The sequence below is a fragment of the Motacilla alba genome, chromosome 2 (genome assembly GCF_015832195.1).
Source record: "Motacilla alba alba isolate MOTALB_02 chromosome 2, Motacilla_alba_V1.0_pri, whole genome shotgun sequence".
Lineage (NCBI taxonomy): Eukaryota > Metazoa > Chordata > Aves > Passeriformes > Motacillidae > Motacilla > Motacilla alba.
This window is the reverse complement of record NC_052017.1, coordinates 58,788,278-58,804,579: the sequence shown is the minus strand read 5'-3', so window position 1 is coordinate 58,804,579 and position 16,302 is coordinate 58,788,278. Positions and strand designations below refer to the sequence as shown.

Here is a 16,302-nt window from a genome sequence, read left to right as displayed (position 1 = left end):
TGTAGCCTGATGAAAATTTCTCATGTTCAGTGTGTAATTAAATTTTTCTTTTTTAGTCTTTTCTTCTTGTAAACAGCTAGTTTTAATTTGTAAATACTTAAAATACTTAATGGCATTTCCTTAAATGCCTCATTTTTAAAAGCAGCACAAATTAAAAAAAAATTTGTTCTTGTGTGCTGTAGAATAATTGTCAGGTTCAAGAGTTATTTCTGTATTCAGAAGGAATAGCAACTCCTGACATGTATAGATGATTTGGGGATTTTATTTTTTTTTCTGGGAATTCATATTCGGGTTAGAAATGTAAGTGACTTTTCACACTGTCCTAAAGCATTCTGCTAAAGTATGTAACACAATTTTTACAACTTTTTGTATGAACTTTTTGGTTTTAATTTTGTTACTGGGGGAGGAGGGTGCAATGCTTCCAAGCATTTTAAAATGGAAAAATGAAAATACTTATTTTTTTCAAAAGACTTTGATTTTTAGCAGTTTTATGTATTGCTGACTCAAATATCTCTCAAAGGTAAAGTACATATGACTTCCACAATACACAGTCGGGAATATTTAGTTTTACAAAAATTCAAGGTTTTTGGTAGGGGTGAAGAGTTCTTTTTCTATACTTTCCAATTACATATTTAATCTTCCATGTTTATAGCTTAGTTAAGCCAGGTTAACTTAGAGAATAGTTAAAATTACTTAGTCAAATCTACTGCAATATTTGAGGTGGAGAAGAGGATAGCATTGTTTTGGTTTTGCTTTTGTGATCACTATTGAAAGCTGACTTGGCAGAAAGCAGTCCCTTTTACTGGATAAAAGGGAAACAGGCTATGAGATAAGTTATTGATGAAATTAACTGCTGAAGTGAAGAGGAAATGCAGCTGGCCAATACATGTCATAGTGTGAGCTCTATTAAATGAATATATGTGCAGTCAACCATTCACAGCAGCCACACTGGTCTTGAACTGCATTGATCTATGGTATAATTCTAAGTGAAATTGATGCAAGAGAACAACCATTGACAGCAAGGGTAAAGAGAACCATGAAATGTCTTGTACAGGAAAAGTATGATGGAGAGTAGGCTCATCTATGCCATGGACAGAAAATGTAGTGATAGCATGGTGTTTCTAGGTGTTCCTAGGTACATACACTTCATTGTAATGCAATGGATGTTGCTGACTCTTCAAAAAATGCTTTATAGTATTGTATTCTTAGAAGAAAATTCATAAAGAATTCTTAATAGAAAACCAGCTTTTCAAGAACTTCGGACACAGCTTTGCAGCTTGCATCTCTGAGCTTTGGGTGAAATTTAGCTGTGATAACGTTTTCTGAGAATTGTCTATATTAACATTTAAAGATTTGTTTATTTACAATGCACTTAATACAAATAGAGCTGTTATAGGAAAGCTTGTAAGATTCTTTGAAGTCTGTTGAGCAAAAACACTACCTTCTGGTCAGGTACAATTTCAGGTGGCTTTTGTCTCAAGCATGTCCTTTCAGGCAATTACTCATCAAACTGCTTAATTGGCAGACTGTGATGGATAAAAAATTGGGTTCTATTAGACTTTACTTACACCAGGTCCACTTGTCCTATAAAATAATCTCCCTCTTAATCTATGTTCTCTGGTAGGTACCCTTTCTTGGCATACTGCCTTGACACATTCTAGCTGACTCTCTTCTTGTCTGTAATAAGCCTCAAATCTGGACAAACTCCTTTGCAGTGTTTCCTTCCACTTAATTGTTACCACGTCTCTTCTAGGGGTAAAACTACTTTGTTAGTTTTTATTGGATTGGTTGAAATACAGACGGAAATATGTGTGTGTTTATATAATGTCTGTTTGTTAAAATTTATTAAAAACTTGTAAAATCTGTTCTTTGCACACCCACAGCACCCAATAACAATAGTGTATACTTCTGTTTAGCTGTAGTATAAAGGAAATTGTAATTACTACTTCAGAAATATTTACGGCTTTTCTAGTGTAGCAATTGTGAAGAGTGTTGCTAAAATTTTACCACCTTTTTAAAAGGCTTCAAGTTTAATGGAATGGCAGTTAATTTTGTATTTTTAATAGATTTGCCGTTTTTGTGTGTGGTCTTTTTTGAATCTTACAATGTATTGTATGTAATACTCCAGACTTGACGATATCCATCAAACTAGGTATGGGGGTAAGGGTAGGCTCTGCAGTGGTCTCTGTTTTCTGTTTCTTCAATCCTGGTCTTTGGTCTGTACAGCACACTGATTCTCTTCAGTGTATATCAGTGTGTATCTTGAGTTTTTCTCATATCATAAGTACTTTGCATGTGTTGACAGGTTTCTTTAGTCTTGGACCACCGATAGTTGCTGATGATTCAAAAATACTTCTTTTAAGTGTAATACATTCAGATCCATATTATTTTAAATGCTGTCCACGTTAAGGACTTATTTTTTCAAAGCCAGGAGACAATAGGCAATGAAAGTTTGTCATGTCATACCAGCATCGATAAAAAACCACAGTATTCTGTAGTGCTGGAATTGTACAAGTGACAGAATTGCATAAAGAAATGAAATTAAATCTTTTTCAACTCAAGTTGTATCTCTTGATGATAATATTTGAAAACCTGTTTAGAAACTTTGAAGAAGTCTGTAAAATAGAAGTTACCTCCAATCATAAACAGACATATTGCTAATTTTATTAGAAAAAATGGTGCAATTGACTGATACCTAAAGCATTTCTGGAAGAGAGCACAGACACTCCAAAATGCAAATCCTTTTATATGTTGCACATTTATTTTTAAATGATTGTAAATTGTGGCTTTTTCACTCTTTTACATGTTTTTTAACCCAAACTGAATTTTTGAAATTGAAATAATATGTTTAAATTTCAATAATATTGAAATTATTTCAACAATATTGAAATAATAATGAAAAATGTTTCTTTGTAACTTCAAGGTTCATGTTTCATTCGAACTGACCAGCTGGATGGAGAAACAGACTGGAAACTGAAGGTTGCAGTCAGTTGCACACAAAGATTGCCTGCTTTGGGGGTAAGCATTCTGTTTGCTTTTAAGTTATATTCTCTGTGTGTGCATTTATATCTGTTATCCAAACAGTTGTTGTTACAGTTACATCCACATATTGTTACAGTTACTGTAATTATTGAAAAATACCTGTTACCAGAACTTTAGTTTTTACAATAAATAAGACACAAATATTCCTGGTTTTACATTGAGAAGAAATTGAGTCAGAACTGGATTTTTATCTTTCAACCTAGTGGTTCTCATTGTTGTCCACACAGAGATTCACATTCTCCAGAAGCAAGTCACAGTTACAGTGTTTTCAACCGAGTGTTAAACTGCAAGTACAAATTATTCTTGTCTCAGGAACCATTGGTTTAATCACTTACTTGTGAGCTTGGGAAACAATAGTCTGCTCTTGGAAGGTGAAGTACTTTTTGTTGTCACCATTTTTTCTGATCCAACTAGGTGCAACGTGCCAGTTCTTGCAAGCAGAGCTCTCTAAGAGTGGCCTGAATGTGGGTGTTTTTTGAGGGCATACATGTGTTGTGTCACGAGTACATCTAAAATCATGAAAAGGGCACAGGTGTGTGTGTTTGTGTATATATACACATCCAAAATAGACACATAATAGACACAAAAGCAAATGTAAAATTGTATAAAAGTCTCTTTTACAAGCAGCTGAATTTTTTCCATTGTACTGGGAAAGCTTTCTGTTATACTGGCAAGTTGGCTTGGTACTAGGAGACCTCCTTTGAAAACATACTCAAGTGACAAGCTTGTGGAAATTTACCTCTACAGAATTTCTGGTGTTTTTACACTATATCTTTTAGGTGTTTTATTAAAGGCAAACACACCTTAAGAAGACTGTTTATATTCCATCTCAATAGCAAAAGTATGGGATTATCTGCTGGATCTTAGCAGGACTTCTGCAGTTACACTTCCAGAAATAGAGTTGCTGCCACAGTCATACTAGCAAAAAGTAGAGGTTTTCTCCTGTGTTCGTATTCTCTGACTACTGACTTCACAAGTGACAGAAGGAAGAAGTAGTTACATTGCAAATGCATTTTAGAGGATTGAGAACAAGGTTTGGAACTAAAGGCTGGTCATGCCAGACAGAGATGCCAAGTCAGGCTTCAAGTCATGAGTTCTGGTGCCAGAACAGACTTTAACAAATATTCTGTAACCTGCAGTTGAATTTAGTGTTTGTAATAATGCTTCTCCTATAGTTTTTAACATTTAATCAAGGCCTTCTCTTGTTTTCTCATTAAAAGAGGATCATATCCAAATTTGGGACACATGTAGTGTGTTTGACTAAAATGCAATCAACTTTCTATCTTGCTTTAATTTTTTTTATTTAATTTAGTAGTATTTCTCCAACAGTTACTCCTGTATTCAACTTAGGTGTTATGTTTTGTTTGTCTCTTTTTTTTTTTTTTGGAAACATCACTGACTGCAGTTGCAAATACTCTGCAAAGCACTGCCTCAGAGTTTTATTTGTTGATTAGAATTTTGATATTCTGAGCTTAGTAGTCTTGGTCTACTGAGGTTGATGAAATGCAGAGTAAGTTACTATGCAAAGGCTTCTCTGCATTATCCTTTGAAAAAGAAAAAAACCCTTTTGCATTAACTTTTCTTTGTCCCCTAAAAAATCCAAATACGTGTTTAAAGTTTTTCCCTTCTTGGTAGGAAGAAAGCGTGGAATTACCTTTCTAGCTTTCATGTTAGGAGGAACATGAAATTTTTGTATTGTGATTTTATATTATGTTCTTTGTAAAAAAAATTCTCAATAGACTTGATAAATAAAACATTAGGCATCTATGGAGATAATGCAAAATTATGGTTAAATCTATGCAGTATGATTTGGAGAATGAAATGATTTTACTTTTTTAGACTAGAAATGAAAAGTGATTGAAGTTGGGATGTCTGCATTTGAATGGTGGGACATGCAGCCTCATCTTCCTGCAGAAGTGAAGGTTTGCTTCGGGTGGTGGTTGTTCCAGGTGTGAAGGGGAGGGAAGGCAAGATATAGCCGATATAGCCAAGAAATTATTTGTGCATCTTGGAAACAATATAAAGGGGTCAACTGAACAATATAGTAACCATTTCTTCCTTAGTTTCCTCTTAGGGCTATTAACCTCCATCTAACTGATCTGGGCTTCTTGCAAATCTTTATACTCTCCCTCTTGAGCCGTAGGTGATAAACTGAGTCATATTGTAAGTGGGGTTAATCAGGAGCTGCTTCCACTTAACGCACCTTCCCTGGCTACCAGCAGCATATGAAAGCCAGAAGCAGTTGATGTGCCTCTGCCATTTCTCATACCACTCAGTTATTGGTGCTTACCAGGTGCTGGACAAGGCTTTGTCTGCATAAGCTGACATTTCATCCTGAAGTGACTGACACTGGGTGTAATACTTCCTGCAACTAAACTAAAACACTTCCAATGTTTTTCTGCTGTGGGGTTTGGACAAACCACTTACACTTGGTGGTTCTTCACTGAGCTTATTTTAAATGGCTGCTCCCAGCAAAACTTAGTTTGTTTGCAGTTCTCATGTCATACATCTGCTTCGCTTCTAAGCCCCATCTGTCTGTGACTTACTTTGGTGGAGTGGTAGCCTAATGCACACAAATGTAAATGGTTTTTAAGGGGTTCTCATATACGTCACAAAAAATGATGCTTGGTGCCCATCACAGAATATTATTTCCATTCCTGTGGAAAAGCACATTGATAATTCTTAGATTTCTGCAAAATGCTTTTACCTTTACTCAAATTACAGTGATATGCAAGAGTGTCAGTCATGTAAAGAAACTCTGTGGATAGACAACTTCAGAATTGATATGAAAGTCTAAGCAAGCTTTGAATGTCAAACTAACAAAAAGTAGCATTATGAAATTATTTTACTGTCAGCCTAATTTTTGTGCTTTATAATATAGTCATAAGCTATATTTGTATGTGGGCCCTACAGGAAGTCAAAACGCAGTGTCCAGAATTATTTCATTATAGTTATACAGTCGGGTTCCTTCCCTGTACAGAATGCCAGGCGGATCGTGCGGCGACCCGGCCAGCTGCTGTTGGGTAGCGCAGCCCGAGCGCCGGGGCTTGCCTGGAGCTCGGGCTCCCGGCGCGCCCGCTCCAAGCCCGGCCCTGAGCGCCGCGGGGCCCGGGCCGCCCCTGCCGCCCGCCGGCTCCCGGCCTCCCAGCTCGCTGCGGGAGTTCGGCAGGGCGGCACAGTCCTCGGCTCCAAGGTTAAGTCTCTATGGCCGTGTGATGAGCTGGCACCCGGCGGCTTCTCCCAGGCAGAGCCCGTGGCAGCCAGGGCGAAGGGGTTCAGTCCCTGCGGCTCTGTCCTCTCTGCCCCTGGGCTGACGTTTCGGGGTGTTACTGGATGGATCACATTATTCCAGCCAGCCTCTGCCCGCAGTGGCCTCCAGAGACTCATCGCACATCCCTGCCACAGTGGCTTCTCTGCATGTTTGTGATGTGCTTTCAAAGCTGAGACTTACAGTTACTTCCATATTGAAATATATTTTTAATAATTAAAAAATACAATTTATGCAAGTTGAAAATAAAATAGACTATGAACAGTTAGCTCTTGTGTTGGATAGAACAAACCCTCCGTATTTGTCACTCATTTTGATTTCTTTAGTTGTAAAAACATAGTCATTAAGATTGGAAAAGACCTCTAAGACTGTTGAATCTGATGAACAACTCCACTGGGTTCACCACTAAACTGTGTACCCAAGTGTCCCATCCCCATGCCTTTGGAATACTTCCAGGGATGGTGATTCCACTACTTCCCTGGACAACCTGTTCCAATGCCTGACCACCCTTTCTGAGAAGAAATTTTTTCTAAGATCAAATCTATACCTCCCCCGGAGCAACTTGGGACCATTTCCTCTGCTTCTGTCACTTGTTACCTGGCAGAAGAATTCAACCCCCACCTTGCTACAGCTTCCTTTCAGGTAGGGGAGTGAGTATCTTGTGCTGGCATGAGCTGTCAGCCGTGTCACCAGAGCAGCACTGTAATCTTACCCACTGTGGCACCCAGAACAAACAAACCTGCAGACCTTCAGAGCTTTTCTTAAAGAACAGATGATATCACCAAGATGATCGGTACAGATTTTGTTGTCTTTCTAAAGCACTTAATGTGATCAGAGAATTAAAATTTCAGCAAGTCCCTTAATGATGGCTGAGCAACAAATATGGTAACACCTGGATTAGGTTTCTTGCAGTTTCATAGTTACAGGTGGGACAGTTCTGGCAATATACAAGTTCTGAGGCATTCTTTTCTAGCTTGTGTGATCAGCTATATTTATTAACAGCAGTGAGGTCACTGTAATTTTCAATAAATGGTGACTTGCTGATTTATATCAGAAGATCCATACGGCAGTAAACAATACCATTTACATTTAATTAGTTTTATTGAACCAAAGGCAATTTTATTTGCAATGAACTACATGTTATGATTAAGAATGTATTTTAATGATCTTTAAGTAAGGTGAACAAATGTTGCCCTTGACCTAATAGAGGAGATTTTTCTGTTATTGATAACTGTGACGATTTTTAAATTGTGAAATGCAAAAGAGAGCATTTTCATTATTGTACCATCACGAAGTCATTTTCTGACTTGCAGTGTAGAAGAATGAAATGCATTCTTCTCAATTATTAAGTATGAGATAATTAAATGCATATCAATTTTTAAGAAAAAAATCATCTGCTGTTATATAAGAATTTTTTAACTTGAGATTCAAGTCTTTCATGTAGTTTTTTTAAAATCTAGAACTGTTACAATCCCCACCCATATGTGTTTTATTTTTATCTGGAGTAAGAAAATAACTGAGATTATTTGACCTTATTACATCCTAAAAGTGATGTAATTTTAGATGTAGAATACTGTTTCCATTGAAGGCATCAGTAAAAGTACTTGGTTTCAGGGAATCAGCAGTTCAATGTATTAGTATGAAAATAAGTCTTTGCTGAAGCTGAGTTTCACAAATCCCCCATTAGGTAAATCATTAATAAAAAGTAGTTGCTTTTCTAAGAATAAAGAATCAAATAGTTTGTTCAAGGTAATTTCCTTTTCCCTTGGTTTTGTATATGGGAAAAAAATGACATAACCGAACAAGGTAATTTTTTCTTGCCTAGTGAGCAGAAATTATATTTACATGTACTGTTGCTTACAAATCTTGATGTCTCCTTGTTAAAGTCACCCTCACAATTTCTTTCACGACATTGAGGGGAGAAATGCCCAGCTTCCATATTGGAAAAGTAACACTTGGTGAAAAAACATCTTTGTATTACAGTAACCTTTCCTGGTTGTTGGAGTTCATAGGAAATTTGTCTTCTGTAATTGTATCATTCTTCAAGTTTTTCTTTCTTTACCTCATATTATAAAACTACCATATTTTATTGGCCTGAGAATGGTGTCCAGTTGGAGTACGGAACACTTGGCTACAACAAATAAGAATCTTTAACTCTTTTCTTTACCTTAATAATGAAAAAAATACTTCAGAAATCTGCTGAGCTATGTACTCAGTACTATGCTTTAATGTCTTTCTGCTACTCATGAATGAAATGCCAATGGGATAACACCCTAGATTTCACCCTGAGCATAGGTTTTTTTAATTTTACAAAAAAACCCCATGCACTTCTGAATACTATGCCAGTTCTAGCTTGTAGCATTTCAGAATAACACCAACAATGTGCAGATCTCAGTTTTTCACAAAGATAAGTAAGTTTGTTTCATAGTTGAAATTCAAAAAGGAAAAAAAAAGAAAACACTAATTGAGATGTTAAATCAGTAATACAAAAGGGGAACTAAAACATAAAAAGACACCTAAGGAGTGTAGATAGGTAGACAAATTCTTACATTTGAGATGAAACGAAGATCACAGTAGCAAAAATAAATTAGAACCAAGGAAAATATATTACTGTATAATGCCAATTCACTTAAAAAAGGTGGTAATTTCTACTTTCTTTTATTTTAATTTTGCTTCCCACTAAGGCGTTCTTTGAAAAGAGAGAAGCTGACGCATTTCACTAGCAGTTTTTATTGTGTGTACGAGCATGTGTGTGGTATTAGTTTTCTTCTGTTATCCACTACTGAGAGACTCTTTATTTTTCTTTGCATAATAAAGCACATAATAGCTTAGATTAGCTAAATTGTAGGTGATAACAGATTGGAGAGAAGTGAATGATGAAGATATAGGACACCACATGTGTATTAGTTTCATATGAATTATTTCTTGTGAACTCGTTGAAAGTAGGTTGGAAGAACAAGGGTGCAATGAATGAACTTTGTGTGATAGACTTCAATAAATATCTGGTGGTTTAAGAAAAAGATAAGTTGTGAGATTCAATGTTCAGATTTCATTCATGTTTTAAAAAGCATGTGAAATATAAAGTGTCTGTGTTTTTTGGAAACTGAGAGATTTCTTGTCTGCAGAATATAAACACATTTTATTATTTATAGAGCTGCACGTTTTTAAACTAAAGTCAAACATATTTCATGAATGTATGTTAGATTTTAAGAAAGCATTCATTTTGATAAGGAAAAGCAAAAATATAGTGATATTCATCAATCTAGCCATTGTAGCAGAGATAATAAAGGGTATAAATATGTTGGGCTTTAAGGCATTAGCACAGGTAGACAATTGCATTTTTAGTTAATTTTTTTACTGTTCAAATTGTGAAACATTCTTACATTCAAAATTATGGGGAAAAAATAATGGCCTACTTTTAAAAGTAGCATTTGAGCCAAGGTGTGGTTTATATGTCCATGAAAGAGGCTGTAAAATTAATTCTGCTTTGAAAGGCAGCACATTCTAGCTAGCATGAACAAGGTATTGTACCCATATAATTTTGTCCCCAGAGATGGTGTTTGATTAGCCTTTTGCAAGATTCATCTGGTAGTAAGGGATGGAGATAGCCCAAATAATTAGGTGCTACATAGAGTGGGAAGGTGTGTAACCTTGCGTTTGATCAGAGGTTGGAATTCTTAGATTGACTGGGAGTTCATATTAAGTATCTGCTCCTCTCCAGAGTAGAAATTGGACTGTTGAGTATTCATGCATAAATGCTCAACTCCTTTCAAAATCCTTTTGCTGTTGCTGGTTCTTACCGCCTAAAAAGCACCAAAAATTTGCTTTTGTGATTAAAAAATTCCTTTTCTATCATGGTTTTAGTCTGTAGTATTTTTGCTATGGAAGGTGGATGTTTTAGAACAATTATTTGATGAAATAATGGTTTTGAATTTTAAGGTGAACCTCCCTGGGCCTCTAGGGACAACTCTTAAGATCTAACAATCATCAGATTTATTAGAGGGTTTTTTTTTTCCCTTTTGTTTATAGTATACTGCCATCTATTTATAGAGGCTGCTGCTGTACTGACTTAGGTGTTTCCTAGTCTTCTTAGTTTTAGAGTAGGAACATTTGTGGGTTGTTTGCTGTCAAGAGTAGTGGTACCACATATATTAGACCAAATTTTATCACACTAGTTTTGTTGTGTCCCTGAGTTTAAAGATTTGAGTAATCTTGTTGATGTAGTCAGGCTTTCCCGAAGCTGGTAGGTTTTTCTTGTGGGGTTTTCACCACCAGGGTGCTGGAGCATTCATGAGAACTCAAATCCATTTCATTGTTGCCTTTTGTACTCAGTTGGCTTTGTCCTTGCTGGAAAAGTATTCTTTTTCCTGTTTCGTTAAAAAACCCAACCAACAAACAAATCAACCCTTCTCCCTCCCTCACTCTATTTTGAAAAGGACAAATATCTGGAAAATATTGTAACATTACACTATTAATATTTAAAATGGGGCTGTTAAAAGAAATTAGATAAAAATATCTAAATCATAAATGTAAAACAGTTAAGTTTTTTAACTATCAACACATTAAGGAGATCAACTTGAAAGTGATTCCTCTATAGGAAGATGTACTGGAAAAAAACCACCATGTTTCTCTAGTTGGGTAAAAGTTGTGTGAGCTTAGTTTGGGGTGGATTGGTGGGGGTCATAAACTGGAATCTTTACTAGGTCTTCAAAAGAAATTATTATATTTAAGTAATAGTAAATACATTATTCTGTTTTACAGGATCTCTTTTCAATCAATGCTTATGTTTATGCTCAAAAGCCACAGCTGGATATCCACAGTTTTGAGGGTACCTTCACACGGGTAAGTAGTCCATGTAAATACATGTTCTACTTTCCTCTTTAATACCTCAGTCCTACATGTAGTGTCAACTTTGTACCAGATCTTTCCTTGGCTTTACAGCAGTATTTTTTCCTATGTTCCTGCCATGGCAATACTTCATATAAAAAATATCCTGTTAAACGTGTATGGCAGAAAACTAATGCATGAAGAATATCTGAAAAAATCTGAATTAGAGAGTTGACTATTTGTTGATTGGCATCACTTTAATCTTTTATGTGAAACTCTTTGTGAACAGTATACTGTTTCCAGGCATCTGATGTATTGTTCATGTATGTCAAAAACTGACAAGTTGAATAATAGCAGTAGCCTGAGACAATACATCTGCTAGTTTATTGCAATAAAAGTGTGCCTTATTTAACAGCATTTCTGCTATACTTCCAAAGTTCAGTTTTCTCAAAATGTAAAAAAAGCTAAAAGCTACTTATGGGGGCTTTGAATTGAATCCCTTCTCCACAGATAATTATAGTCAGAACTAATTATGAAAATAACAATGCAATAATATCTGTGTCTTGTTTCTGTTGTTTTCAAAAGGTGGTCTGCTAAATTTGACCTTTTAAAGCAATGTCCTAATAAGTAGTAATTCTTTTTTTTAACTAGATTTACAGTTTTGTAGCAGTATGTTAGCAGATATAGTGATTCTTCTGTTTGTTTCAGCCAAACTCAGTGGTGTTAGACTCATTCTTCTTGATGGTTTATTTCTAAAATAATTTGAGAGAATTAACTGCTGGGGAGGTAAAGAGAAGGGTTTTTTACCTGTGACTCAAATTGGTAATAGATTTTGTTTTGTAATTGGAATTCCAGTTCACAGTTGTAAATATACTGATGAATGAGATATTGCAATTGCTGGCTCTCAAAGACCAATTTATACCAGTTCCATAGTCCAAGCTGCCCACAAAGTAAATGTCATTTGTTCACACCTTCTAAAGCAGTAAGCAATATTGTTTACTCAAACCTTGTATTGACCAATTGTTCAAATGAAACTTCTATTAACAGCTGTAAATTCATATTATTCCTCTCAGTGGCTAAGTGTGTACTTTCCGACATATATATTGAACTCTTTGGAATCTTTTTAAGAACTCTGGTATAAGTAACTGAGACATTGGGAAATCATCACAGTTATTTGTGTTGTGGGTTCTGTTTGTACACGTCATAAGAGCTGTATGATTCAAATATTCCAGTGTGTGTAACTAATTGTGGTGTATTTTATGATTTCAGGAGTGCATATATGTTTTTTTTGGATGCTTCAGTAGCAACGATAGTTTAAACTGAACTTCTGTGTTCTGTTTAAAGTATCTAAGGGCATTGCCCTCAAATTTGGTTCACAGTGAATCACAGTAGAGATTTTTCAAAGGTTAGGTTTTGTTATTGGTGTGCCTTCTGCATTGTGAAATGCTGTTTTAGGACACTTGTTTACTGATTTATCTTTCTGCTTTTGCTGTGAGCCCTTGCTTCTTACAATAAATCAGTTCTTGCATCTAATTTCTATTTTATGTTAAAGCAAAAAAAAAATTAGTGTGCTTAGTGATTCTAATGTGTACATTTTTTCTACTTAAGCATTGATGTTCAAAGAATTCTTGCAAGGGTAGGTTGACAGGGTAATAGCACATTGATTTTTCTTTTTCTTTTTTCCCCCCATTATAGAGACAGAGTACTAACAATGTAAAAGACAAACTTAGATAATTTTAAAAAGTATGTGTCCATAAAACAAACCAGAAACTTTGGAGCACAGTGCTGGAGTTTTTATGAGAGCGTGCAAGGTCTAAGTACAAATCTATCCACAAAAAACCTGGGAGCTAACAGAAGATATCTTTGACAGAACACCAGCATAATCATGTCAGGAGGCATAAAAGCTTTGCTGTACTCTAGTGATATCTGCTAGCTTCACATGAAGTTGTTTTCCATTATTTTCCATAGATTTTGGTCTGCTATATGCAGTCAGTGCATGAAAGTGAGTGCATGTCCTTGCATGATCATGTCTGGCCCTTAAATAATGGCATAAATTAATTCCTCTCCTCCTTTCACATTTGCTAGACAGCCTATCAAGAGACAATAGAAGAGCTAAATTAGTGTTTTGTGGAAATTTATGAGATAGTTTTATATGTTCTGAGGGCGTCATCCATGTTTTCACTGAGCTTACTTTTAAATTGTGGTTTAAAGAGCAAGAAAGTAAACAGATATAACTGCTAGAGTTTCTCTTCTGTCTGATGCTCCTCTGTAGGCTTGATAAATGAGGGAGCAATTTTATTAATGCTGAAAATCTATAAAAAGACAGTAAGAGGTAACCATACTTCTTAACCCAACTTTTACCAGTTAGAGCCTAAAGAGTATTCTAGAGCATTACATCAGTGTGTATTGGCATAGCCAGTATTATTTAACCTTTGCTTACTTCTGTACAGAATCATGGAAAGTCTCTTTTGCTTTTAACCTTGCTTATTTTTTGTTTAAATTTGGGGTTTACTTTCACTATTCCCTTAAGAATATTTTCCTTTTATTTATTCTATATTGCAGCTCTGTTTGTCCCCATAGTCTCTTCATTTACTTTGAAATATATCTTAATTTTTTTAGATTCTAATAGCAGTCTTAGAAAACAAATGCATTTGAGTTTGGTTCAACTACTTCAATAATCTTTTTATTTTCATATGCTACAAAACTATATTGTATAATAAATATAATTTTTTACAATATAGCATCTCGTTTGATGCTTTAAAAAAACCTGCCCTGATGTAAAACCTGGTGCATGTAGCTTTATTCATTTATGAGTAGAATCTCTGGCTTGATGCTAATTATACACGTTTTCTTGGATATGCCTTGAATTTTAGTAGAGAGAACATTAAGTCATTTTTTCATTCATGTTTGTTAAAGAATTACCTGATTTGAAGCAATGGTTGTATTCACTTCAATCTGGCTTACTTTTATGTTGCCACTGAAGAGAATGGTGTTATGTTTTGCAAATCCTTTTGACTCCCCTTCCTTTATGCTAGCAGTAACAGCTATACAGACAACTTGACTGGGGAGCTAATGTGTATGGAACCTAATTTGACCCTGTCCAAAACACATGCCAGTAAAAGGAACATAGCCAGAAATTTAACTGTGGGGTTGGGTTGGGGAAGGAATCTCAGTGATTCAAGTAAATTAATGTGTATTCCACTTTCCTACAGAAGTTGATGGGGGTTATTGTGCTGCATCCTGCCATGCAGGAACACAGATAGAAAAGGTCAAATAGAAGTGGTACACTGGTTCACTCAAGGATTAGGGATTTTGTCTCAAAGACCTCTCTTATTATTTACAAAAATTTCTAAAAAATTATAGCTTTGAAATTTTTAAAATGACTCCTTGAAATTTGTCATGATCCTTGGTCAGATGTGTTATGAATTCATGAAAGGACTTTATGAAATTAATAATGAAAGGACTGAAAATGGGTTGTATTCAATTTTTATTTCCCTGATCATCTTTCCTTTCTTTCTGCACATGCACGAGCTGCAGACTAATTTCTGAAAAGAAACTGTAGACAATTTAAACCTCTATGATCAATGCTGCTCGCAGATTAAAAAACTGAGCCTGAATATGAAGCTTGAATATAATACTGAACTCCACTATTCTGGTAATGAACTTAATTCAGAACTCAAAGACCAAGAAACATACAGCTGCCAAATGAAATTCAACCCAGCAGACCTTAAGTGAAAACTTTGTCAGCTGGACAAAGAAGCCCTTGTATGTCAAATTTCTGCTATGAGAGCGAGTGATGGATTTCATTTAACCCAAAACATACATTGTTCTGTTAGTGTCAGAAGATTTGCAGAAATATCTCCTTAGCACGGGTCTGGTCTCACTCAGGAATTGCAGTTCTTCTCCTTCCCTGCTTCATCTATTCCAACTATCTCTCCAGAAGTACAAATAAAAATAGTGGGAAACAGCTAAACTCATAACCCTTACATGCACCTTGTATTTTTCATTTGAGTAACTTAGGACAAAAGAAAAATAAGGGTAAGTCATCATCTGTTTGGGCATGGAAGGTGTGATATTTTGGAAATGGAATGAACTGTAGAAAGCTGAAAATGTTAGGTGAGGGCATAATGACATGAAAGTATCATCATGAAATAAGCAGAAGATAAGGGATTGGCAGACCATTCTGTGGATGAGCATGAGTGGAAAGAGAGAGAGCTCATTTGATGTTTTCCTATTTTGAATGACCTAAAACAAGGTATTTCACTAAATCTTGTAGCAGTGTTAGACATTGAACAAGTGACTTTTTCCTGACCCTGTTGTCAGCTCTCTGCAGTCATTGCAGGGCTTTTGATTTCTTCTTGTAATATGGAAGAGTTTCACAATTCAGTCTTACAATCTGCTAACTGAAGAATAAGGGAAAACAAAGGATTTACCTGGCTTAGTACCCTGTTCTTGACAATAGCCAGAAGCAGAGTGCTGGGAAGCAGAATACAACTAGAGTAAGGACACAGTAGTTCCTCCTCAAAAGAGACACCTGTTTCTTAACACAAGATGGGGGAAATTTCCTGAATTAGACCTGTTTTCTGTAAGTAACTTGCAATGAATTTTCCTTCTCTAAACTTATCCAGTTCACCCTTGAACAGGTGTAACCTTTTAATATTGAAATTGGAGGAAGTTACACAAGTTAAGTACATATTTAAGAATGATTGCCTGTTGTTTCAGTTTTGTTGACTTTATTTATGACTTCTTTCTTCTTTGGTAAAAATAAGCAGTATCTATCCTCCCTCTTTAGGTGCTTGTTTCATAGATGTGTGTCATATTCCCCATTAGAAGTCAGGTTTATTTAGTCATATCTAGTACAGAAGCTGTGTTGACCTCTCTTATTGCTCTGTTTGAACATTTTTCAGTTCTTTTTACTTTCTGTTTGGAATAAACACAAGAAATAATCACAGAACTCAAATAATTTGGGTAAAATTGTAAATCAAACCAGGAATCTAAGCATTAAGATGTAGGAGTATAACAAATAATTCTTGCAGTATTAATTCCTGAGGTAAGAATCAAAAAATAATTCTCCTTTTTCTTAATTTAAGGCTAATCTTATAGAGCATTAATGATTTTTCACAGAATCACAGAATATTGTGAATTGTAAGGGACCCGCAGCAATC

General features: G+C 35.5%; 1 protein-coding gene across 3 annotated transcripts in view; it reads left to right on the top strand.

Moving 5' to 3' along the window:
• The window catches only part of ATP9B (ATPase phospholipid transporting 9B (putative)), a 154,916-nt gene that overhangs the window by 59,841 nt on the left and 78,773 nt on the right, over nucleotides 1-16,302 (top strand). For all 3 annotated transcript variants that reach the window (XM_038129522.1, XM_038129521.1, XM_038129523.1), the window contains 2 exons: nucleotides 2,924-3,018; nucleotides 11,072-11,152. In XM_038129522.1, the coding sequence (XP_037985450.1) occupies nucleotides 2,924-3,018; nucleotides 11,072-11,152 (176 nt within the window). The remainder of the gene's footprint in view (nucleotides 1-2,923; nucleotides 3,019-11,071; nucleotides 11,153-16,302) is intronic.